Source organism: Microtus ochrogaster, chromosome 10 (genome assembly GCF_000317375.1).
Source record: "Microtus ochrogaster isolate Prairie Vole_2 chromosome 10, MicOch1.0, whole genome shotgun sequence".
In the NCBI taxonomy this organism is placed as follows: domain Eukaryota; kingdom Metazoa; phylum Chordata; class Mammalia; order Rodentia; family Cricetidae; genus Microtus; species Microtus ochrogaster.
This window is the reverse complement of record NC_022016.1, coordinates 31509272-31535913: the sequence shown is the minus strand read 5'-3', so window position 1 is coordinate 31535913 and position 26642 is coordinate 31509272. Positions and strand designations below refer to the sequence as shown.

Below are 26642 nucleotides of genomic sequence, written 5' to 3'. Positions count from 1 at the left end.
GGGAAGTGGGGGGAGGGGGCCGTGTGTGTGAGGAGGGGGAGGGAAATGGGAAATTTTTTTTGCAACAACTAAAAAAATAAAATAAAATAAACAAAAAAAAAAGAAAGTTACCAAGCCATGTGGCTAACATAGACAAGAAATATGGGCTAATATAAGTTATAAGAATTAGTTAATAAGAAGAGCCTGAGATACTAGGCCAATCAGTTCATAATTAATGTAGACCTCTGTGTGATTTCTTTGGGACTTAAAGACTGCCAGGACCAGGCGGGACAGAAAACCTTGGTCAACATAGACTGAGATGTTTTTATTATAACTAATTTATTATGTGTGTAAGGAAACCCAGCCAGCATCCTTCTCCTAAACCATGCTGTGCTTTTGCTGTCTGGTGGATTCTATCCCTCTAGAAACATGAACATGAAATAAACATTTCATTCCTTAAGTGCTTTGGTCATGACAGTTTACCTTAGTAACAGAAAACTAATTAAAAAATGGTAACAGGAGTGGGGTATAGTTATAATGAGCCTGACCCTGTTATTTTTTTGGAGGAATGTTGAAAGCTTTGGAATTTTGGAATAGGAAAGCTATTGAATGATTTAAACAGAGATAACTGTTATTCTGGGTAGTATCTAGGAAGACAGTGATGCTGAAAGTTATGTGCTGGCATAAAATTTTGGAGGAGAAATGGACTCTATTAGTTTAAGTTGAGTGAGCATGAAAAGAGAAGATGGTTTCAAGTTAGGACCCACCGTCCTGTGTGCTGAGCTTCATTTTGTGGATGTGCAGAGTTTGAACAATGAGACCATGTTTTTGTTGAACTCCTGAATTTTTTATTTCCAGTTTTACTTCAGTTTGGGCTTTCTTTAGTGATTTTATTTCTAATTTTGATGTCTTGACCTTTTCTCATAGGTCAGCCTTTATATGGTAGTTCTTCTTTTTTCCCTTGCATCTTTTAATACTCTTTCTTTGTTCTATATATTTAGTGTATAGTATTTTTTGTCATAGAATATTTCTTTTCTGGTCCAGTCTATTTGTTGTTCTGTGTGCTTCTTGATAGGAACCTCTTTAGGTTAGAGAAATTCTACTCTATGGCATCTTTTGTGCCTTTGACCTGGGTTTATTCTCTTTCCTATATGCCTATTATTCTTATATTTCATCTTTTCATAATGTGCCAGATTTCCTAGATGTTTTGGGACTAGACTTTTAAGATTTAACATTTTCTTTGACCGAGGTATTTTTTTCTTCTAGTATGTCTTCAATGTCTGAGATTCTCTCTTTCATCTTTTGTACTCTGTTGGTGAGGCTTGCCTCTGATGTTTTCGTTGAACTCCTAAGTTTTTCATTTCCAGTTTTACTTCAGTTTGGGCTTTCTGTAGTGATTTTATTTCTAACTTTGATGTCTTGAACTATTTTCATCATTCATTTCACTGTTAGGGTTTCACAGGCTTTGTTAAGGGATTTATTCATATCTTCTTTAAGATCCCTGAGCACATTCATAATAGCTGTTTTGAATAGCTCCTTGTCTTGTGCTTCAGCTACACTGCGTTTCTCAGGGCCTGCTGTAGCAGGGTTGCTGGGTTCCGGTGAAAATATAGTCTCCTGGTTGTTTTAATGCTAGTGTCCAGGCATCCTTGTTGGGGATGATTGTGATTCTGGGTGTTGATGTCATGTCTCATCTTTGTTTGCTGGCTGCTCCATTCCTTGGTTTCTGTTGCCATCTCTGGATCTTAGGAATGTTTGGTGGCTGTGGGTTGCCTGGTAGTGAATACTTCTGAGTCCCTCTGAGGTTTGGCCGCTGGGGGTCCTGGGTAGAATGTGGTGCTAGTTATTGGGAGCTGACAGGGAAGAATGAGGATGTATGGAACCACAGGAAGGAGGAAAGCTAGGTCTGCCAGGAGGCTTGGTGGAGTCCCTAGGGAGTAGAGGCAGAGAGGGGACAAACCCCTGCAGGTGGTCTGCTTCAGGCCTGGGGATCAGACTGGGGAACTGGAATTGGAGGATAGGAAAAAGAGGGAAGGGAAATGAAGATTGCCTTCCAATTCCCAGGTTGGAGTGACTAGCTGGACCTCAAGTTTAGTTCCTCTTGGTACTGATAACTGTTACAACTGGAAGGGGGGATAGAGGAAGGTCGTGTCCCTTTGGGATCTGTGGCAGGAAGGAGGGCCCTGAAGCTTCCTTAGTTTCTTTTCATTCTACTTACTTCTGATTGTATATTTCTTAAAATATCAGTTTGAATTCTCTGCTAGGAATACATATATTTCTTTGGAATCAGCTACAAGACACAGTAGTGTTCCTTTGTTAATGTTTGGTCTCTTTGAACTTTCATGTTTCTTGTTGCTTATGATGTCAGCATTTAGCGGAAAAGATACCTTTTGCAGACTTTATAGACCTGCTTTGCTGTGGAAAGACATTCCCTGCGAATGGTTACAGGGGTGCATGGTGAGTGGGACACATTCCTAACATCAGTGAATGCGCCACTGTCTTCTGGCACTGAGGAGAGCCTCAAGGATTCTCAGCAGCTAACGTGAACTTGTACAATAGGGGATAAGGTTACTGGCGTCTTCGGTGGTAATGCCTGCTAATGCGTGACTTCCTTCTCTCCTATGGGTGAAGTGGAGAAAAATATATAGTACAATAAAAACAATAAAAAATCATTAAAACAGAATGCATTTGGAGGTATACCCCCTTAAGGAAAGACAATGAATTAAGAGGTAGAGTTGTAGCACTTTCTGGCCTTGTGTGTTCTGCATTCCTGTCCAGGGTCAGACACTCACTTACTCCATGAATCTTAAGACATCTTCTTAGGAATATATTTCCAATCCCTATGAGATATACTCCTGGACAGGATGTGGGTAGATGAGACATTTATTCACCTACAGGAAGAACCAAAGCAGCAGGTGGCTACTGCCCCAACAGTAAATTCACAGATGATCAAAACTACAAACTTTTACAGTGTGCAATACACGTAGGGATACGTCAGTGTGCGATACATGTGGGAACAGTAACTCCATGTCACAAATGTCACACATCGTTCCTAAATTCCTAGTTTTACTCCTTAGAATATACAACAGATTATTAGAGTCCCACCAATCTACATATTGATCTTGCTTATGTCTCTAAATGTTCTGAGTCTCCTAAGGAAGTTTTCAGGTGATAACAATTTGGAATAACTTGTGTGCTGTAGAAACACAAGGACAAACTGTCACCTGACCAAATGAACTGGCTTCTGTAGGTGAGGGGCAAAATGGAGAGACCCTCTTTTCAGCCTCCTGGGGAGTAACCCACATTCTGATATAATCTGTACATTTCCCTCACGTTTCTTCCTGTGCCGTCAAGGGACTTGTTAGGCTTATTAACAGTATTCTATGTGTACACGGCAGAGCCTTTTTATAGCATTCAATTATAGAGGTAAATATAAAAAACACATCTAGGACAGTATCTGCACTCACACCTTCCTGTGCAATCCGTGTTTTTAGAAAAATATATTCTCTGAAACCACAAACAGGCATTCCGATCTCCGCACATTCTTCCTCCGAGCAGTATATACAGTCACGTTAGAGTCAGGTCCGCATGGGCTTTACGTGGAGGGTCCCGAACACATAGCACAATATATACAGTTCTATATCACATCTCTTGGCAGTGGGCTGCTCGCTTAGCGCAAGTTATCAAGACACTCTCACGCCATTGAAGGGCAAACGGCAGCCGAAGATGAAGGGCTCTGCTCTAGGCTGCTTCTTCGGCAGAACAGTCGATTCCCGCGTAGGTAAACTTCTCATAAAGTGTAGTATTCACATACGTCTGAAAGAATGAGGAAGGATCAGACCCACGCTGCACTGCTTCTGCCTCTGCCAGGGGCAGTTAGGTCAATGCCCTTTGGTTTATCTTTCATAGCTGGAGAGATACCAGGTATCAATCCCTCTGTGTAGTTGACAATGTTTTTTTCTGGGTGTATCCCGTGGCTTCTAAATAAGATTCCCTACACCCCGTAGTTTCTGAGTATCTTTAGTATCTTATTGGCCTCTCCTGAAAAGATCAGCTGGTGTAGGCTCCTTCCTCTAACTACACTTACTCTTCATCTCTCCTGGTAACCTAGATTTTTCTGCTGACCCCTAAAATGGTACAGGCAATCAATCACCTTTTAAAATGTTTCAATAGACTTTCTTACCCTCCAAACAGTACTATAGGCTGACTTTGCTGTCTCTGTTTTCTTGGTCAGATCACTTTACCTCTTTGTTTCTTCACTGATACAACTAAAGGGCAGGCTACATGAATGAGATTTCTTCCAGTTCTAATAGACTGTTTACAGGTTGTATTTTAGTGTATGTGTGAATGACTGTATCTTACAGAGAAATCTTATTTCCCCCTAAATTCTATCTCCTCAAAATTAGGGAGCACATCCGTCATGCTGTAACACCTAAGGCTCTTCTCAGAATAGCTTGTTGAGTTGTTCCAATGACTTTTTAATAACAGATCACCTTGGATACATCAGAAATTCCAGGGCGAGGGCATCTGCATCAAACTGTGCTCACCTTTCGCTCTTCTAACATCCTGTTTAAGGACACCAGTATCTGGGCAAAGGATGGTCTCTCATAAGGCTTCTCCCGCCAGCATTGTCTCATTAGGTCATACCTTTGAACAAAAGGAATGAAAGATAACATCAGCTCCAATGGCTCTGCCTTAGCGTGGGGCAGGAGGGAAAGGAAAGTTAGTCACTGAGGGATGTATGGTCATGATACTGACAGGCATAATCTTTTCAAAGAACCACCCCTTTATTACATTGCATCTTCATATTTTTATTTGCATTGATTATTTGGGCATGCTTTCATTTATATTTTATTGATTTCAGCCCCTATTTTTAGTATATGTTTCTAGATGTGATTGCTCTTATTTTTACAAGGACTTCAGATACATTGTTATTAATCTAAAGCTTTTTTGTTATTGGCACTTACTGTTATAAATCTTCTCCTTTTGCCCACCTACATTGTATCCCATAGATTTGTATATATTGTGTTTTTATTTTCACTTAACTAAAAAAATTTTTAAATTTTATTCTTGATTTCTTCCTTGGCCCAATTACCACTCAGAATTGTGTTGTTTAATTTCTGTAATCTCTGTTGTTTCAATTGCTGTTAATATCCAGCTTTATTCCATTGTGGTCAGATAGAATGCAGAACATGATTTCAATTTTCCTATATTTGTGAGACTTTCTTTGTGTGCCATATGTGGCAGGTTTTCCAGAAAGTTGCATAAGCTGCTGAGAAGCATGTATATTCCTTAGTTTGTGTGGAATGTTCGGCAGGTATCTATTGGTTCTATGTGACTTAAGATGTCTTTTATCTTCAGACTTTCTGAATGACCTGTCTACTGATGACAGAGAGGTATTGAAATCACCCACTGTCACTGTGTTGTGGTCCATTACTGGTCTTAAGATCTAATAGTATTCCTTTTACGAGATCAGGTGCTCTTATGTTTGATGTATATATGTTTAAGACTGTAACATTCTTCTGTAGGTTTTCTTTAATGTGTCAGTTCTCAACCTGTGGCTTGCGACCCCTTTAGTGGCCAAACGAACCTTTCACAGGGATTGTCTAAGACCATCAGAAAACACAGATGAATGTTAAGATTCATAATAGTGGCAGAATTAGAGTTATGAAGTAGCAACAAAATAGGTTTATGGTTGGGGGTCCCCACAACATGAGGAGCTGTATTAAAGGGTCGCAGCAGTAGAAGGAGTGAGAACCATCGCTCTAATGAGAATGAGGTGTCCTTTTCTTAGAACTATTTTGGTTTTAAGAATATTTTGTTGGATATTAGAATAGTTATTCCTTCATGGTTCTTAGTTACATTTGTTTGAAATGCTTTTTCATCACTTTAACCTAAAGTAGTATTTATTGTTGATATTGAGTATTTTTTTTAAGAAAACAGCAAAATGATGGCATCTATTTAAGAAAATAAAGGTTTTGAGTATTTTTCTTTAATGTCTGGGCCATCACTTCAACCCTAGATGCTGCTTTTTAAATACAGTCTGTTAATCTGTCTTTTTTTATTAAGGGAATTGATACTGAATTACTAATTATTATTAAGCAGTGTTTATTAATTCCCCTTATTTTATTGCTTTGCAGTGTTTTGTTATACCTATTTTGATTTAACATTCTGGAATTTGTTATTCTCTGTGTCTTAGATATGTTTAAATCTTGTCCTCTAAGATCTTCTGTAGAGAAAGCTTAGTCATAAATTTTTAAAATATTTTTATCATATAAAGCTTTCCTCGATCCTCCCATTTTCACTGGCAGTTTTGCTTGCTGTGGTCTCTGGTAGTAACTCTGTTCTTTCATAACTTGTAGAACATCCATCCAAGCCCTTCTGGCTTTCATAGTCTCTATGGAAAACATCAGCTGTTATTCTAATGGGCCTTTCTATATCCACGGATTGATCTTTCTCCCTTACACCTTTCAATATCCCCTTTTCCCTATGTATTTAGTGTTTTGACTATTATATGACACGGGGAGTTTCCATGTTCTATTTGATGTTCTAAATGCTTTTTGTACCTCATAGGCATCTTTTTCTTAGATTTGGAGAGCTTTCTTCTTTGATTTTGTTGAAAATATTCTCTGTGCTTTTGACTTGGGTCTCTTCTACTTCCAATCATTTAGTAGGCTCGGTCTTTTTACAGTATTGTATATGTGTTCAGTCCTCAGTTATTGTTTTTGTTTGTTTAAGATTTAACATGTTTTTTGATTGAGTTATTTGATTCCTCTACCCTGTCTTCAAGACATGATATTCTGTTTTCCACTTGATCCAATCTATTGACTAGATTTTTCTCTGTACTTTGATTTGAATTCCTGAAATTTTCATTTTGGATTTTCTTCAAAGATTATCATTTTATAAAATTACATTTTCATAGCTGATCTTTCATTTTTCATTCAACTGTGTTTTTACAACTTTCATTCCAGAATTTATTTACATCCTCTTGGAGTCCCTTGATCATTCTGTCTGTGCAGGGTGACCTACGTTTATTCCTCTTGTACCAGGGGAAGTAGTAGCATCTCCTTCTCTCTTAAAGTGTGCACAATGTCCTGCTTGTTCAACCTATGACCTAGTACTCTTGAAATCATGTCACTCAGGGATGTCTGCTGACTAGTTCTGAAAGGGAAGCATCACTAACATGAATCGTTCTTCCTTGTGGAAAGTAATCTCAAAAGAAGCAGGAGTGTGATCAAGCTGTTGCTTAATGGAGTAACTCTGAAATCTCTACTCCAACATGAATAAAAAGTCTGCATGATTTTGTTCATAAACGATTTTGTGTATTTCATATTCTTCCATCCTTGTCCTTCTTTATCTCAATCTTGTTGAGAGCAGTTCCTTCACAACTCTTCTAGAGGTAAGTAGCAGGGACAATTGCTACTTATTGCCCATCACATAGCACCTATCTGAGATCTCAAAACGGGTGTTAATGTATCTAATGACTTCTCCATTAGAGTCACATGGAGAAGGGAGAGTGAGCCTCAGCGAGGCCTGACTTACACCTCATCATCGCAGTTCAGGGGCTTCTCCAGCCTGTAGCCCTGGGGCAGCTTCTCGTAGAGCTCTGCACATGTCATGCCACAGTAGGGGGTGCCTCCTGGAACACAGGAAGTAGGACATGTGAGTCCCACGGACACAGAAAGCTGTGCTTTCTGCCCAGTGCTAAGCAGGAAGAGGAGGGAGATATAGATAAGGTGAGCACCCCATTGCCTCCCTCCACAACCCCACTGTGCAACAGGGTTAGGCTTATATCAGTAAACACCCCACAACACTGCCACTCCGTCAGTGGACCCACCAAGGCTTCATTCCAGACAGTGCCTTTTCCATGAGTCTGCTCTGCAGAGCACATCTCAGGTACCAAGGACATTTACTTTTTCATCTTGAAAGTGCATATTTACGCAAATCCTAGTTTATCAGCAATAGTTACTGTACAGCGTAAATTAGAAAAGCTATGTACTTATCATAGAAAAACTTGGAATATAAAACCCAATGAAGAGAAATCCTATAACACCACTCATTACTTTTCAATATAGCACCTTACGGTTTAAAAATATTGATTTGTAAAACCAGTTTCATGTTATACATGAAGTGTTTGGTTTGGAACATGTGCTTTACCTTGTGCTATTAAATAGCCTTTAAGATGGGGTTTCTACTGACTGCATAGCACCCATCTAAAGTTATGAGAAACTTACTACAGCTCTCGGACATGTATGCACAGATAGAAACAACTTATAGTGAAGCTCACAGCCATGAGGTCCTTCATGTTAAGTATGATGTTAAGCACAGCTTTTAGAAAGAGAAGTGTGCGCAGTTGCACTCATCTTCGGAAACACTTCTATTAGCAGGTTCCACCTGGCAGCATTAGAAAAACTAAGTAGTGTTCGGTGGAATTAGGCTACGAGGAAGTTCTGGAGGGTCCACGCCCTTTGCACGGTGTTTCAACGACTGGGTAAATTAAATACTTACCTAAGCTGACAATCTCCCAGAGCAATACACCGTAGGACCATCTGCGGGAGGCACAGCATAAGACAAGTGATCAGCTAAGAGGGTGGCCTCAGGTCTGTGCTCCCCCCCCCCAGCCCTGGCAAGACAGGACATGCTGATAGTATGCTGTCTAGGGTGAGGTCTGGCATGCAGCATGAGTTCCTCTGGGTCAACAGTGGACTGCAATGAGAAAGTGACTCACGTCTCCCATCCCTTAGCCCAGGAAGCAGGGAATGCAAGAAGACCATGGATTCCACACCAGACAGCAGGGAGTTGTGTCCCTTCTCTCCGGTCTGATGTTTAAATGGTCACTATGAACTACTGAAGACGTGGAACCCTAAGAATGGTCTTCGAAAAGCGGGGAGACCCTTGTTATGTGCTTGTCTGTAGTGAGGACGCAGTGAATGACAGACCTTCCTCCCTCAGACCTCAGTAAGACTTCTGGGACAAACATCCCCACCCTCCTGGCCTCCCTTTCTCCTCCTGCAAAGAGTGTCCGAGGCAAGGCGACTTGTCATGCAGGCTGCAGGAAGACATGGCCCTACTGTTATAGGGCCAGGGAGTGGAATCGTGGGGAGGCCCCTGTGCCCTTTCTCTCTTTAGAGGTCATGAATTCATCACCTGAAGTCTGTGATGGGTGAAGATACCCTCAGACTGGACACCTGTGATTTTACACTAGAAAATTCCACTCTGGGTCTTTATTTCCTTTGATTCTCTTTCCTCCTCGGGGTACAGGCTGTCCCTGCTTCTCTGTGGAACTTCAATATGTACTTTTCTAGGAAAAAAACTCCTTAGCAGTAAGGCATGCACTTACACATCACTGTTGGTTGTATAGACACTGTAGTTCAGTGACTCGATCGCCATCCAGCGCACTGGGAGCCTTCCCTAGAGAGAACCAAGTGAGATATCACTGACGCAGGAAGGGCTTTGAGTTTAGAATTCCAGGCGTAAGTCACAGCAAACCCACGAAGAGTTGGTGTGAATTTCTATCCACAGGCATGTTTTCAATTTCGAAGGCATGGAGATAGTGTAAGCCTTACCCCGGGGAGTCTGACATGGGCCAATCTATGTGAATGTGCACATCTGATAGTCATTCAGCTAGTCACCAATTACCTCGTGGCTTTCAGGGGCACCCGCGGGTTTTTACATAGGGACAGGCACAGAAACAGAATATATAGCTGTAATATGAAAGGGGATAACAGGAACAAGGGGTAAGGGATGAGCTGAAGAAACCACCTTAGGACAGGCCATGGATTTTTTTTCCAGAGGTGGACATGTCTGGGCTGCCTTAAGCATCAGATGACAGGGAAGGGAAATGTTTTAAGCCACAGGTAATAGACCATTCAGTGTCTTACTGTGTTCAGGTTGGGTGAAATGAGATAGAACCTAGATACTGGGGACCTTTGGAGGCTTGTTGCTACTTCCATCAGATTCTCTGTGGTGTAGGGGCTTCTAACGCAACCCAATAATCATATGGCTCACTATTAAGAGATCTACTTCTCTTTCTTCCCTCTCCCCTGTCCAGAGATATGCCCAAACTTTCGATAGTGAACATCAGCCTATAAATCAGAAGACTCTGGGGATCTTCCACAACCTGCCTCTGCAGGCATTCTCCCAAGGTGCCTTCTAGAGACCACCTCCTCTCATCTCCAGGGGGGTTCTAGCTATACAGTCTTCTCCCAGTCCTTTGTGGAATGGCTGTGAGCCCCAAGGGAGAATTCTGTATTTTCAGCTCAGGTTTGAAAGCATCCTCCCATCTCCCTGCTCACTCGATAGTCTCCCTTGCACTCACACCTCCCTTCTTTCTGTACCACCCTGAGCCCACCTCCCACGGGCTCCTCTAACTCACTCGTGCATTGCAGCCGTGGAACGGAAAGTACAGTCACACCAACTGCTCGCTCTTCCCCCCACCCCCACCCCCACCCCCACAGGCTTTGACTTCCTTACTGCCAAGGCTCCACATGGGCTTTCAGGTTTTCTGCATTTGGTTTCTTTGGGCTCTGTCGTCTTTTGCTGTCCCCACCCCTTGATTCAGCCCCTGCCTAGTGTTAGCATCCTCTTCGGTGAGCTCTCTACCTGATAGCCCTCACCCTTTAATGACCTGTTCTCTATTCAGAATGATTGTTATAAATGACTCTTTTAAGCATGTGTATCTTTTTAACCTTAAAATACATTCTCTAGCATCCATGTCCTAAGATCACAAGTCCTTCCCTGAGTTTTACAAGCTTTGACTAGAATTCAAGGATCCTCAAGACATTATCCCTGCTGTCTCCTCCAGCCTTGAACTTGAATCCCCATCCTGGTTGTGTTATCTAATCCCCCAAAGTCAATACTCTCCTTTGACTCTAGACCTCTGTATCAGCCCTATCTTCTAGCTCATGCCGTTCGTCTTCATATGCAGTACCCTCTCAACATTCACTATGTCACTCAGGAGCTGACCTCCTCCAGGAAACCCTCCATGACTGCCCCTGGGGTTGGTTCAGGGAGACTTCTCTGGGTTTCCACACACGTGTTCCTGTACCAAGGGCAATTCAACTGTTGCAATTGCTAATTCTGTGTCTATCTGAGGACCTTTGCCTGAAAGTACTGAGTCAGTACTTTTCCTGAAAGTACTGTTACTTACTCGAACTGACTCTAATTATTATAAATGATCTCATAATGAATCAGCAAGGTGATGGCTGTTGTCTGTTAATGAAAGGGCAACATAGAATTGCTTAGTGCAGTTCATAGTAATGCTTTCAACAGTATAATCGCTATGAGGATTGAGAAAAAAAATGGTAGGCCCAGAAAGATAAACACCTGGATCCTAGCTTTCATTTCTTAGATTTGTGTGTTTAATCTGGAGTGTCTGTGCAGGACGGGAAACTAAAACCGGCACATGCAAGTGGGGACAGGAAAGGGCCTTCAAATAGGGAGGAGAGAGTACAGCCCATGTGATTATGGCAATAGAAGGGAGGAAAAATAGAGAGGGTAAGGTGTAAGCAAGGATGGGGGTGGAGGGCATGGGATCAGGCTAACCAAAATAAAAATAGTTATGGAAATACACTGTATTGTAAGCGAATTAAAAGTGTAATTCAAAAGGACTTTGAACAGAGCCACCTGCATGGGAAGACAATGCTCTTCCCTAGAGGACTTGGGTTATTAAATGAGAATCTTAGTACCAAGCATGGGATACCTTCTTATGAGTTATTGGTCAGTGAGGTCCTGGACACTCCTAAAACAACATTGGCTATTGCCATTTTTCCTAGTTGTTCCCATATAGCTAAACTGAAAGACCCTATTGCTGGAGATGCAGCACGCTGGCTGTACGTACGACTTAGAGAAAGCTAGAGCTGAGCAGAGAACTTCCCTAGTTTTCATAGTGCTGAAAGGGAACACAGAGGCTGCTGGGGGAGAAAAGGCGTCAGGGGACTTACCCTGGTGTAGAACCTGCATTGCTATAACCCTGACCTTTCAATAAGATACTAATCAGTGCGATAATAACGGGACTGTGGGGTGACTTTCTAACTGGATTTGAGTCTTAGGACAAAGGAGGGAATTAATACCCAATACTATAAACCTAGCCGATGTCTGGAAGGTAGGACTCAGAATCTATTTCTGAAAGTTTTGCTGATGATTGTAAGGTTCAAACCACTGATTTTGAAATTGGACCTGAGAAAGCAGCCATTCTGCCATGGGGTGGCATCTTGATGTCCAGCATCTGTTTTTTTTTTTTCCTTTCCAACCCTTCCTTCCCTGCCACCATCTTGCCTTCTGTTCGCAGTCTGTGTTGCTGCTAAACACTTTACCCTGCCTCTGAGAGACTGAATTTAGTCCTGACTGCTCTGCCCCAGCCTCATCCATTCCTCCTGAGCCCTGAGAAAACCTTTGCCTTTATGAGATGTCAAGCCAAGAAGTACCTTCACTGAGGATCTGAGAAAGGCATCCAAATGGCATTTCAGGCCATGAAACTGAACATCACCCAACAATACCCTCTCAAGCCCTCAGCTGGGACTACAAACCACCAAATGCCAGAGTGAGGACAGGAAGGGGGATTCTGAGGACCAGGGTGAAGAGCTGGGGAGCTGGCCTATGTGGACAAGTGACAGCTCCCCCTTCTTTAAGGAGAACACTGCACTGAATGGGGCACCATCTGCTGGGACCAGGAAAGAAGGTCTTGTCCAGAAGCCACCTGCATCTCCTGGGGAAGTTGATGCAAGACTAAAGGGCCATGTGGGGGACACATAAGGCTCTGCTTTCCATGGTCCTCAAAATCAGGAGTGGAGGATTAGAAATGATGACAACATCTAAGCTTATAGCTATATAGGCGTAGGAATAAATAGCAAAGGGGTCATTTATAAGAAAATGTATCAGTGATACGTCAAAGTGACTACTTAGGGACCCTTTCCTTTTTAGAAAGGATTCAGTATTTTCTGCTCTGTCAGTAACTGAAACAAGTGTTTTGCAAGGGAAGGGAAGCATGTTTAGGATGATGCAGAGTCCTGAGCCTTGTTAAGAGCCCAGAGGCACAGACGCAAAGACCTTCTCATGACCAGTGGGCATGTCCCAGGAAGACTGAGTCCTAGGGATGGTCATCAGAGCCGGGAGAGGCAGAGCCAAGCCACTGGAGATGACTGCCAGACTGGTGGCCACGGCAGGGCTTGCCCCTGCACTACCCACCCATGTTCTGCCCACCTAGGGAATGTGTCATCAGTGTGATGGGTGTTTAGGGACATGGCATTCAGGGCTTTGTTATTCCCTAGTGGGCAACGAAGATTGATCAATCTGATTTCTCTCTGCTTCAAATACTACATGTTCCATTCTGCTCAGATCTTGTATTTGAATGTAAAATCTTGTTTGGCAGAGCGAATATCACAAGGAAAGAGTGCTTTAATTAGCTTTGATTTGGGCTGATGGGATGTATCTTTCACTGAGAAGACAATCATAGGCAGGCCTTCATAAGTTACAACTTCTCTAGAGGGCCTTCTTGTCACAGCATACTTCTCTTATGGGTTCCTAAGGTTTTCATTTCTCTGCCCTGTTAGCTGTTCAGGCTTGGGGACTGGCAGCTCATCAGGTCTAGACTGGATACAGACAGAACACCCTGACCACTAGGCTTGAACATTCTATTGCATGGCTACGTGTGATGAAGCCTCTTTATTTGAGAAAAGAGGCCACGATAGAGGAATGGGCAGGAAGGAGGGGGTAAAGGCTTCTTCAGTCACCTGCTTCCCAAGTGCCCTGGAGATATACGAGTAGCCTTTGAGACACATGGCATGGCTGGTGATCAATAAATTATCGTGATAGATGAGTGATTAAAGGTAGCTATCAAGCACTATAGTAGGAAATCTCTAGGTTCCTTGTAACTCCAGTGAGTAATGAACACCCATCAACGGCTTGCAACAAACTGCCAGATAAAAGCAAGCCAATGGCAGGGCTTTACCCAGGCCACACAGCTTAGCATAAAGTGAATACAGCTGTTAGTCCCCAGCTCAGCTGTGTCCTCAGTGCCGGGTCACCCAGAGCCACTCTGAGATGACCACAAGGCTCAACCAAAGAAACAAAGGCTTACATATTTCCTGACAGTGTATTTACTAAGTGTATTTATTACTTTCATTTCCAAAAGTGATGCCACCTTAGAGAAGGGCAATTCTCTGCCCTGTCCAGTAAAAATGACAGGAAGCAAAGTCCTAGGTACCTGACTCTCTCTCTCTTGGGATGCCCACCCTGCCCTCTAGGGGTATCTTTCACTTGAACACATTAAATACGTATCCTTTTCCCTCGTCTTCCATTTCCTTCCTCCAACCCCTTCCCCCTAACACACAGGGCCCCACCCATCTCTTTAATTTAATGAGTTGTCCTTGAGTTACCTTCTGGATCCACTTTAAAATTACTTTATCAACAAGACCAAGAACCTTGTAAGGGGACTAATTGTGTATGTCCTCAGTGACAACAGTGTCATGTTAGGAACCCAAATGTGAAAGAATGCTGATGGGGCCACACAATATCCATAGGGACATTGCCAGATGCGTCAGACACCACAGCAATGACATTTGAGAGGGACATGGAGGTCCTCTGTGTTCAGAACTCACCATTGTCTTCTTCACATAGACCTCTTGACCTCGTGACAATCCAAAATCTGCTATCTTGGCTATGTAGTTCTCACCAACTAGAATGTTTCTGGCAGCCAGGTCCCTGTGGATAAACTAAAATTTCAAAAGATCATGTATCTTCAGTATGATGCTTGGTGTAGTCTTCATTTTGTTAGCAGAATGTTCTGGGTCAAGGACTTAGAGAGATGCACAAGAAGCGACAGCATGAAAAGGCCTTTAAAAGGTCTTCAAATCCAAGTCCTTTAAAGTATCCAGGTCCCTCCACAACTCCAAAACAGTAGATTCTGCCGAGAGACTACTCACATTGTGTAAGAATCATTTTATAGGTGGGAGGAAGTACAGGGCTTTGCACAGCAATTAGAGTCTCTGCGGTTGGGCATTATTTAGAGGCAAACCTTAGTCTGATAAGGTGAGAGCACCTCACTAAACACAAGGTTTTAAAGCCCTTAGGGAAATATGCTGTCAGTATTGGGAACTGGATTCTTTCTATGCATGTGGAAAGTATCAGTTTCCTAACTCAGAGAGACCAAGAAGGAACCAAAGGAAGGTAATGGAAAACTATCTAGACACATGGGAGCCCTCCAGAGAGAACGCCACAGAAAGGTGTCTAAAGCAAGGTTCGTAGGACAAACCTGTTTTTGGCTCAAGTAGTCCATCCCACGGGCCACATCGGCAGCAAAATGTAGAAGCTGCTGGGAGGACAGCGTGGAAGCTGTGCTGTTGGCGATGGCAAAGGCGGGGTCTGTCTCTAGCACCCGGCTCTTCCGCAGGAAGTCCAGGAGGTTGCCGTGCGGGGCGTACTCAATAGCTAGGTACAAGTAGCCTATAGGCAAGGGTTGAGCGACAGTCATCTTACACTGACTGAGCAGCCGTGCAATCTTCAAGGTGTGTTACGCTATTGGGGACTGGCTAGCAAACTCCATTCTGATCAACAGAGACATATCTAGTAATGGTGTTAGGGACGGGAGGAAGATGGGGAGACTGCCCCACAGCTGTCTAAGAAACCAGCCCTGAACTCAGTCTTTTCCCCCCACTCCTCCGTTGCTACAAATGTGAACTCATGTGCTGCTCCTGAAATGCTTCCACCAACTCCTTAACACTGGGGCAGGGAACCCAAGGCATTCTCCTCCCTAGGGTACATTCATCAGAGTGCCATTAACTTCATTCAATATTCATCAAGAAGCTAGCATCGGCCAGGAACATCATTCTGGTCTGTATCTCCAGCAACAGTGGACCAATGGCTAAATGCCCAGAGAGGACAGAGCCACAGAACATAACTGTCTCCTCTGCCTTCTCTTCCCATGAAAACTGCACTAAGTGACTAAGTGCTCCGTAGGCAACTGCCTGACAGGGTTCTAGTCTTTAAATTATATTTTGGGAACTAGTCTTTAAATTATATTTTGCTTACATACATCAGAAAGCTTGAATTTAGGAGAATAAAGCAAAACAACAGAGTTCCTAGAGAAAGCGTGTCTCATTGTTTTTCCTAATCTTTCCTTGTTGCTAAAAAACAGTAAAAACGAAGTGACTTTCTTGCTTTGAAGGATATTTGTGTACACGCGCACATGTGTGTCACACACTAGAGCCCAAGCCATCATTTTAAAACATCAAGTGGATTTGAACTTAAAGATATTTTTAAGAAATTGAAATTCTTCCCACCCTTCCTGCCAGAAAGTGAAAGACAGAAAAGTATTCCCACGTGAACCCCATTATACCATGAAGAAAGGAAAATCATGAGTGTGCTTTCTTTCTCAAGATACAAGCAATTATGTGATAATGTGATAAAAACAATTTTTTAAGACACATTTCAGCTACTGTCTGATTTTTATTTTAATCTTATGCTTATGTGTGCCTGATTGGGAGCATGTATGTACACCACACTGGAGTAGGTATCCATGGATACCAGCAGAGGGCATCAGAATCCCTCGGGAACTGGAGCTACAGGTGGTTCTAAGAGCTACCACGTGTGTGTGGGAAACAAACAACAAACCCAAGTCTTCTGCAAGAGCAGCAAGTGCTCTCAATCATTGAGCCATTTCTCCAGCCCTGGACGGTTTTTTTCTTTTTTGTTTGTTTGTTTTTTTTTTAATGTACTGCTGTCCCACACCAACTATTGTTTTCAGGAAATAACTCAAAAACAAATGTCACTACTTCATTATTTAATCTAACGGACGTGATCTGGCTTTCAGAATTACACCCTTATTGGATCATAGGATGATATATTGCTTAAAACACCCATATTTTTAGCTTGAGAAATCTAGGAAATAGAAGTCATCTCTTTTGTATTGTGTTTTTGCCGAGAAAGTCAGCAAAAGGTTGTCGGGTTTATAAATAAGTACAGCATGGAGCTTTTCTATTTTGTAGGAGCAAACTTTTCCATGAGGAATTTTGTTGAGACGCAGACGGGGAACCACAAACCCATGAAGCATGGTGGGAGAGGCAAACTCCTAAAAGACTTTTTGCTGTGACCCCTTTTGCAGCTGATTACATAAATTTCAGCAGCAAATGCTGGAATCATCCTAACTCCTAGGTTTGAAACTATGGGAACATCAAGCAGTTGTAAAGCTACAATATAACTGAAATAAAAACACTTCGGCTAAAGCCTGAACTGTCACATATGAACTTGATATTATATTTAACCTAAGCATCATGGGCGCTTCATGTCACAGTGCATTACTGATATTGGTGCCTTCAAAATTCAGAACACCAATTTCTTGGTGTTGGAAAAGTTAGCCTGGGCTACGGAGTGAGTTCCGTGTCAGCCTGGGCTATGGTGAGACCGTAACTCAAAGCAAAAAAATAAAAATAAAAAATTCAATTCACAGGAGCCAATGCACTCTGCTGTTTCTAATCCTAAAGAAGACTTCCTGCCTTTGTCTAGTAATAATTTCAATCTTTAAAGACTCCCTTGGTTAGTAAGGATAAGGGTGAGAAGAAGCCATAGATGTCTTGTCTATTCATAGCTAAGCCACCTCAGCTACCTAATGATTTAGCCTCAGCAGCACCCCCTAACCACGGGACTAGACAGATACTCAGCTTGAAACTGTAGCTTTAAAATAAGCAATGTTCTCAAGGTTATTATCTTTCCTCCTTTTGTTATGGAATGTTCCTATCTTATCTTTTCAAATCTGCCAGGGCGGGAGCATCTTACCTCGGTGTTCGCACGCTCCCAAGAGATTGATGATGTTTGGATGGTGTCCGAGTTTACAGAGAACCTCCAGTTCTCCCGCGAAGTCCCTGTGATCATCTTTGGAGGCATATTCTGGAAAGGAAGACAAGGGTTGTAATGTTGCTACATGGCACCTTTCCAAAGGGAACTGTCTTGTCGTGGACCCCGGGGCTGCTGGACCAGTCACCATCAGGGGTTTGGTAAAATCTGTCTAAAGCAGAGTTTCCCAGACTCACTGCAGATGACTGGACTGGTACGAGTTACTGGGAGCTACTTTGAGCATGGGAGGATGTTCAGTGACATCCCTGGCCTTCACTTGCTAGATACCAGCAATCCAATGGAAGATGTATCCACAAACTAACCCATGTCCTCTCCCAAGCAAAACCAGCCCAGATGAGCACTACCGTTCTCATGGGGACTTATTCTAAGATTGCTGAAGAGTCAGGAAATTGAGCTGCAGCTTCTCTACTCTTCCTGTCCTGTCTTTTCCGTAACACTTGGTGAGAAGAACTATCAGGTTTGGACCGGAGGAAAGACTGTTGGTTGATGCTCGAGCTGACTGGTCAGTGGTTTTCGAACAGGAGCACGATCAGGGGAGGGGTGTTGGTAGATGTATGTAGACCAGAACAGGCTTAGAGAGTGTGCCAACTGGTCAGGTGGGTCAGAAGCATCTGTAATAGGGATGGACCGGACATCCCAGGCCCACTGTCCTGCTCCTATCACAGGACCCTCACAGTGTAGCTTTGGTCCCGAGAGCCAACACCTCTTAAAAATCAGCGTATTGTCAGTGGCTGATCTAGAATGTATAGCTCCACCTGTGAGAATTTTCTGCAGTGGCACACAGTTAAGCTGCTTTACTTTTTCACAGTACATGAAATAAAAATAAAAAAAAAAGAAACAGGTTGAAGCAGGATCCTAATAAAAGCTGATTTCCTAAGTCTGTATTCCAAGTCCCCTTCCTCCTTACTGTTTTCAGTGTTCCCTAAACGTTTTATATTCAAAGCAGAACAGAAAAAGGAACTATGGCTAATAAGCAAATGTTTGTTTGTGTGTGTTTATTTTAAAAATATCACTCCTCATGCCTGTACATTAGAGCTAGGAGAATTACCCTAAATTTTACGTTAGTTATAGAGTGAGTTCCGGGTCAGTCTGGGATACACAGTGAGACCAGTCTCAAAGCAAAAGAGGGAGAAAGGAGAGAGAGAATAAGAGAGAAATAAAGAGACCCATGGACAGAGAGAAACTATCTCTAACTTTAGATAATACTTTGATTTAGTTCCTGGTGCCTTAATCCTACCATGGCACACAGCAGATTTAAAGTCAGTCCTCACTGTTCAGTAGTATGGTCAAAAACCATGAAAACCCACAGAATCAGCCTCACACAGAAACATAGATGCAATTCTCTAACCTTGTCCAGACTTACAAATCAAAAACTGAGACTATACAAGGGTGATGGGGTGGGGGCAAGGCATGAGCCTGTCTTTGAGCAAGTTATCTAGGTAATGCTGATGCACACGCAATTTCAAGAATGAGCCTTGTGAGAAATGACGACACTTCCCCAAAGGAGCAGTAAGTGACAGAACACCCACATTCCCAAATCCCCACGAACCACCTTATTGGTATTTGAATGGCTCCTACCTCTGTCCTCCATATCCACATCCTGATGCTATCTACCACAGGCTTCACTGTAAAGGAAACACCACCTTCAACTGCACATACAACAACCACATCTGCTACCAGGGCAACCTCTGGGCTGAATAATATATGGCCACAAAGGGACGATCTCAACAGGAAATGGCTGTCTCCCACCCCAGGGAAAGGCTGTCTTCCAACCCACCCACCTTTCATCCTCTTGATGGCAGCGTCCATCCGTAAGCCATCCTTCTTGATGCGTGCCTTCAGAACCTGGCCAAAGTTGCCCTCTCCGATGACATCTTGAAACTTGATGTCATTCCAGTCAAGCACAGGATAAATTGTGGGATCCGGATTGTTTTTGGCCTTCCTGTTTAGGGCCAGAGTTCCTGAGTTGAACTGCACAGCTGGTTCTTCTCTCTGGAAAAAAAATATATATATTTTCTTACCATTTCTGTGTCAGGCCATTTGTTATCCTAAGGTGCACAAGATCGTCTGCTTTGTATCTACACAGGTGGAAAATAAATTGCATGTCTAATTCTACAACGGGCATGCAGAGTTTTCACCTTGCAAGCCCATGCCAACGGAACTGTGGCCTATAGTGCTGCATGCGCACTGTTGCCCATTAGCAGTGTCTTAAGGCTGAAGAAGGAGAGAGGACAGCCTGAATGACATGTTTGCATCCCACCCTTCTGTGCAGAGATCAGTTTGTAGTCCTAGTGGAAAAGTAACTCATAGCGGGCCCAGGGCACGCCTCACTGAGGCCCTTCTAACACCCCTTGCGCCTGGTCTCTCCTTGCTACTATCCCATGCTCTTTCATTCAAGTCTGAATTCTAGAGCCTACCATAGCCCAGAATGGCTGGTGCTTATGGCAAAATCCAGCACATCTCTTGTTCTCCTGAATTTAAGTGGCAACTAACAGTCTCTTGACCAATCACTGGCACCACGACAACCTTCAGAGTATCCCTCCTACCCCCACCCCCATCCTTTCTCTCCAGTAATAGCCAGAGTCGAACAAGCTCTGGCATGGAATCAGACACTGAAGTCCCTCTGTCCTCCATGGAAGAGAATCTTGAGGACTCAGGCACATGAGTTAGGTTTCACCAGAAGCACAGCAATGTGCTCGGTGTTTCATATACAAAATTGGCAACATTGGGCACAAATGTATTCTCCAGACCTTGAAGCCATAAGCTTCAGAAATACCCAGGCTTTGGTATTCCAAAATTACTGCTGGTCAAGTGCAATGTCATGTGCCACAAATTCCAACCACAGATTGTTCATAGGAAAAGAATATTCACACACAACTCTTACACATAGGAGGGGATGATGGCATCGAGGGAGATCTGAGAAATAGGAAATAGGAACTAAGGATGAGAAAATGTGTGGAAAATCATTTAATGCCACACATAATTAGGAAATGAACTATTATGTTGTGGTCTGGTTATCCTCATGTCCTTTATCAAAAAAATGAGCCGTCCATTCTACCGAAATATTCTCTCGGGCAACTGACTTATCACACTTTGAGGAGGAATACTGTTTTAGTTTTGGCCCTCTGTGAAATTATCAAGTTTATCTTTTTCACTTGCAAACTCATCTGGTATGAATAAGAAATTCCAGTCATTTGCCTCCCATTGTATGATGGAAGAAAAACTTGTAAAGCAAAGGTCTCCCCCTCTGGGTAAGCCTGTGTTTATTAGCTAGAAAGAGGATGAGATAGTACCACGTTCTGGAAGGCCTGAGCCATTCTCCTTTGGACGTTTGCTCTCTTCAGTTGGAGCATGATCAGAAAGGCCAAGAGCACCGTGAGGCAGGTCATTCCAGCCGACCCAAGGATGGCTATGAGCAGCATCTTCCCCCCTCCAAAGTCTGTGGATGCTGTGCAGGAGAGCAGAGGGGAAGCAGCTGAGTTAGCTTAGGTGATGGATGGGCCAAGACCATCTGCTGGGAAAGACAGTGCAACGGGAACATAAGCACCCAGCCTGCCTGCTTCCTATGGTACACTCAGTTATTCCTAAACTCAGTAGAAATGGGTCCAACCCACAGGGTTGTGGCGAGATCTCTAGGATTAACAAATATGCTTTCAAAATGCCTACCAATTGATGTCATTTGTCAAACTTTGCTTCCAAGTAGGGACCCACATAGGTGAACATTATTTAGTTGTTTAACCAGTTGTTTACTTTTTAGTGATTTGTAGCTCTTTAACGTCCTGATGCCAACAGCATAGAGCCCACAAGATATGAGCTCTTTTTTTATGTATTTCCCCCTGATTTAAAGAGTGGGTGGAGAAAACCTGGTGATTATTGAAGGCAGGAGTTAGGAAAGAATAAGAAGGGAAAAAATAAAGTTTTACATTTAGGGTTTATGTCCAGATAATCCATTTAAGACTGCTTTAAAACCTTCTGCATCTTTCCATTATATCCCAATGATATTAAACTCAGTAGGCTTTAACTAATCAATACACAGATTAAGATACCATTGTTTTTGAGACAGGGTTTTTCTATGTTGCTCTGGATGTCCTGGAACTTGCTTTGTAGACCAGGTTGGCCTAGAACTCATGGAGACATGTCTGTCTCTGCCTCCCAAGTATGGGGATTAAAGGTGTGTACCACCACCATCCATTATCCCACTTCTTAAAAAGTGTTCTACATGTATCTATCTTTCCTTCTATATATTGATCTTAGAAGCATCAACAGTGGTGAAGGGGGTTGTTTTGATGTGTCTTGGTTTAAAATTTTCACATTTTTTTTTTTTTGTTTTTCGAGACAGGGTTTCTATGCAGCTTTGGAGCCTGTCCTGGAACTAGCTCTGTAGACCAGGCTGGTCTCAAACTCACAGAGATCCGCCTGCCTCTGCCTCCCGAGTGCTGGAATTAAAGGCGTGCGCCACCAGCGCCCAGCTAATTTTCACATTTTTTATACATAGAATCTATGTATGTTTTTACCAAACTACAATACTTATAAAAATGAAGAACTGATAAAGAATGCAATTCAAGAACTACAATTTCCATGTATAATTTGGCAGATACATCATTCCTCGGACTTTTCAAAAATATTCCAGAATCATCAATGAATATGTAGCTTCTTTTATTGCATTTTAAAACCACATATGACCCTGATCACAGAACCAAGAACTATCATATTTTCTGTAAAAGTAAAGTGTGGTCCAAATTCTACATGTGCACCATTGCCTTTTCCTCTGATATCTCTGACTACATTCCTTTGCACATATATGTCACTGAAGAGTGCCACATGGCACCATTTGCACAGATGAGAAATCTGTCTTCATGCTGTGGCTATATCAACTTTGGGCCCTGGTACATACAATTATACCCAACATGTTTTACTAATGGCAAGCAATGGGCATAGTGCACCTGGCATTATGGAAGGATCTCAGGCCCTCTCAGAGAGCTACAGTCCAAATAGTGAAGCTTAGTTAGCAAGCATTTAGTACCTACAACCATTTCGATTTAGATTACACAAGAAAGGGAGAAAAAAATCAGAATAGCATATTGTCATTAAAAAAGAAAAATTCATCTCAAGAAAAAAAATGAAAGGCAGGGAACGCCCCTCCCACTGAAGTATCTACACAGTTGCTTCCCATAATCAGTTTCTATGTACCTCTCTGTCTGCAAAATTGAAATTTATATTACTCACATTTTTCTTAGACTGTTTAATGGGATGTACTTTGAGGCTAATTAATTCTAAGTTTAATAATAGAAAATGGATCAGTAAAGAGCCTTCTCAAGAAATTTTTGATTTTTCAGGATTTATATAGTGATGATAAAGTTTACTAGGACAAATGAATGACAACCCATGGCAGATATATGGAGCAAATATCTCAAGACAGGATTCTCTGATGCTGTCCAAAAGTGCCCTATGGGAATATCAGTCTTCTACCAACCTTGGGATTGTGGAAGCGTCATCAGTTCATGAGGAAAGGTTGGATTGCTTGATCCTATGTTATTCTCAGCAAAAATATCCACCTGGTATGCAGTCTCTGGCTCCAGACCCTTGAGCTGGTACTGAGTGATGGTGACATTCTTGATCTTCACGTCAATGTGCTGGTCTTCATTTTTGCCCTGAACCTTATAGCGGATGATAATGGAGGAGATAGAATAGCCATCCACTATAGTCCACGAAATCAGAGCTGTGGAGTCAGTGATGTTGGATATCCTGATGTTTTCTGGTTGAGGAGGAAGAACTGGAAATTTAAAAAAGAATTTACTTAAGATCTCCTGCCACATTATAGATTAGCATGCTTTTGAGAGAGGACTTATGTCCGCCTGTTCACTACCATCCACCACCATGAACAGAAGCAGCTCTCCCTAAGTGCTGACTCCAGTCCACTGGCTGGAGTGTGGCTTCTGTAGATGTGAGAGACTGGCCCAGAGATGACGATACAATACATATATCACGTGTTTGTCTCCTTCCAGGAAATGAAGGCCTGGGGAATTCTGTCGCTTCCCTTACCTATCCACAGTGTTCTTGATTCCGGAGGAAATGAAAAGACTAGGAGGGCTACCATTTATATGGTGCTTAAAATATGCCATATATTCCTCTAATTGCTCCAGGTTTTGACTCATTTTCTCTTCCTTACTGTAAGGACTGAGACACAGAGAGATTTGGGACTCAGTCAGGGTCACACCACTGTTAAAGAAAAGATGTGAGATCCATCTCTGGTAGTTTTGCTCCAGATTCCATTGTCTTACCAATAGTGTTGCATGTTTCTCTTTACCCCGAACACAGTTGTAGATAGTACGCACACTAGCATATGTGCAAGAAAATGTGCTAAGCCCTTATAGACAAGACTCCAGAGATTTGAGGAAATCATTCCACATTCCATTCAGGAATCCAGGCAGGGCCAGAGGAACATGTTCTGAGCTTCCCAGGACAGAATCATCCCTGCAGTCTCCCTGAGACACCCTCCAAACAACCATGAACCACTGTGGGCTTTTAAGATCTGTAAACTAAACCTGGATGACAACAACCTCAGGTGATGTCAACACAGGGAGCGGACATGGAGGTAGACAGACGGAGACAGTGTTTTATGCACTCCTGGGCCCAGTACACTCTCCCTAGGTTCTTTTAGAAGAACTCTACACGTGATATTCACTTCTGGATATGTTCTCTTAGCATAGCTGTCAACCCTGTGCACACGGAACATGTATAAGAACGGGTATTACAATTTTTCGTGGTAGCAAACATATAAATAAATAAAAGATAAGAACACAAATGTTAAAAGAAATTGATAAACGGCAATGCTAAAGACTCCTGGGTAAAAGGGCAGATGTGTAATAGAGTGGTGGAAGAGTCTGGATAAAAGAGAGGAGGTGATTTCAAACTTCCCATCTTCCTTTTAAATTAACTTTTTTGTACGTCCTTCTGGTTTTGTTTAATATATAGTTTTTATTATTAAGCAAACTCGTCCTTTTTTTCATCTTCCTTTTGCCCTTTGTGCCTCTTTATTTTACTACACTTTAGTCATGTCTGACTTCATCCGACTCTTCAGGGCTTTTATGCTTTCATCGTTGTTCCTTTCTTACATTTATCTAATTTTGTTCATGAAGTTTTGACTATTGGGCAATCTTTCAATTAAAAATATGTGTGTATGTATTTGTATGGGGTGGGCACATGACTGTGTGTGCCTAAGTTTATGGAGGCCAGAGGTTGGCATCTGGTGTCTTCCTTAAGTTTTGAGATGGAATCACCCACCAGTGAAGTCAAGTGATCCTCTTCCCTCTACCTCTCCAGTGTTAGGATTACCGATGCAGCCCGCCACACCCAGCTTTGATTGGATGCTAGGGCTCTGAGCTCACATTTTCAGACAAGCACATGATCAGATGTTCCGTCTCTTCCACCCCTAAAAAATGTTTATGCCTTTCTCTTTCCATGCTGCCTTAATAACGTCATACCTCCTTTTCTATTCTCCCTTGGCCTTTGTTTGTTTAACTGTTTCTCTGCTTTCCCTTTCACTGGCCTCTCCATTTATATCATTCATTTATATCGTTCATTTACTATTTCTACATTTACACTAATTTTACATAACTTTGACTATGTAGTACGTTCTTAGGGATTTTTGCCATTCTCTCTATTAGGGTAACTGTCTGTTGGATGGTATCAGTTGCCTCTAGTTAATCTAAGGTGCATTTCTATCCCTGTCCAGTTTAGCACTGCTGCTATTACAAGTAGTTGTTTTTCTCTCTTCTGAGGGTTACTGCTCACTGAAAGAATCCCATATAAATTGAGAAGAGGCATCCCAACCACTAGATAAATAAGTTGTAACAGTAACAAGAAACCTAAAAAATAAAGGTGACAAGAATTCTTCAATCATAATGTTGCTACTGCTGAATTCAAAAACACTGGAATGGGTAAAGTATTGGATAAAGAATTCAAAATTTACTTGTAAAAATAACCAGTGACCTCAAAGAGGACAGAAGAGGTGAAGGAAGTAAGGATACCAACTTGCAACCAAAAATATCAAAATGGTTGAGAAAATCAGCAATCTGGGAGGAAACATCAACAATGTTGGATAGAAATTCAACATGAAAAGCAAGACTGGCAAGGATTTCAGGAATTAAAAACTCAGCTAATTAAAAAACCCCGCAGTGAGAAGGATTACCAACAAAGTAGACCAAGCAGACAGAAGACTACCAGGGATGGAAGGAAAAGTAAAGAAAATATTATGTTCAGATATCAACTTAAGAAAGAAATCAGACAAGAGAGATGACAAAAGCATTTGCTACGTGAGCAAGAAAAACTAAATATAGATCCTAGCACCCGTGTCAAAAGCCAGGTATAACCACACACTTGAATGTAACGCAGTGCTGTGAACCAGGAAAGACATGAAGATCACTGGGGCTGGCAGCTACCAGCCTAACTCCAGCTCAATAGGAGAGCCTTTCCTAAAGGAATACGGCAGAGAGTGAAAGGGCAGAAGACCCAGTTTTCCTCTCTGGGTTCTTACACACGCACAGCTACTCACACACACAAAATAAATGAGCATGATTGCAACATTAAAAACCTTGTAATGTAATTAAAAGTTCACACCTAAGTAAGGATCCATGGAGTAGAGAAAGCTGAAATTAAAAACCAAAGGCATGAAGACATGTAATTCATGAAATTTGAGTAGAAATTGCCTCAAATCTAGAAAACGAATAGATATATAAGCACAAGAACCATTTATAAAAGAATCTTTGCACAGCACATTGCACTCGACTTGCCAAAAGGACAAAAAAAAGAATGCT

The 26642-nt window shown here is 42.3% G+C and overlaps 1 protein-coding gene across 2 annotated transcripts in view; it reads right to left on the bottom strand.

Annotated features, from left to right (window-relative positions):
- Positions 1 to 2650: 2650 nt before the first annotated feature.
- Positions 2651 to 26642, bottom strand: part of Tek (TEK receptor tyrosine kinase) — a 104513-nt gene continuing 80521 nt past the window's right edge. The window contains exons 13-23 of one of the 2 annotated variants that reach the window (XM_005352740.3): positions 23300 to 23599; positions 21120 to 21274; positions 19608 to 19818; positions 17749 to 17859; positions 15230 to 15420; positions 14577 to 14690; positions 9320 to 9390; positions 8488 to 8528; positions 7522 to 7618; positions 4527 to 4626; positions 2651 to 3795 (exon numbers count right to left, since the gene is read on the bottom strand). In XM_005352740.3, coding sequence (XP_005352797.1) covers positions 3721 to 3795; positions 4527 to 4626; positions 7522 to 7618; positions 8488 to 8528; positions 9320 to 9390; positions 14577 to 14690; positions 15230 to 15420; positions 17749 to 17859; positions 19608 to 19818; positions 21120 to 21274; positions 23300 to 23599 — 1466 coding nt within the window. In that variant the 3' untranslated portion in view covers positions 2651 to 3720. The remainder of the gene's footprint in view (positions 3796 to 4526; positions 4627 to 7521; positions 7619 to 8487; positions 8529 to 9319; positions 9391 to 14576; positions 14691 to 15229; positions 15421 to 17748; positions 17860 to 19607; positions 19819 to 21119; positions 21275 to 23299; positions 23600 to 26642) is intronic. The other variant, XM_005352741.3, reaches the window with a different exon arrangement.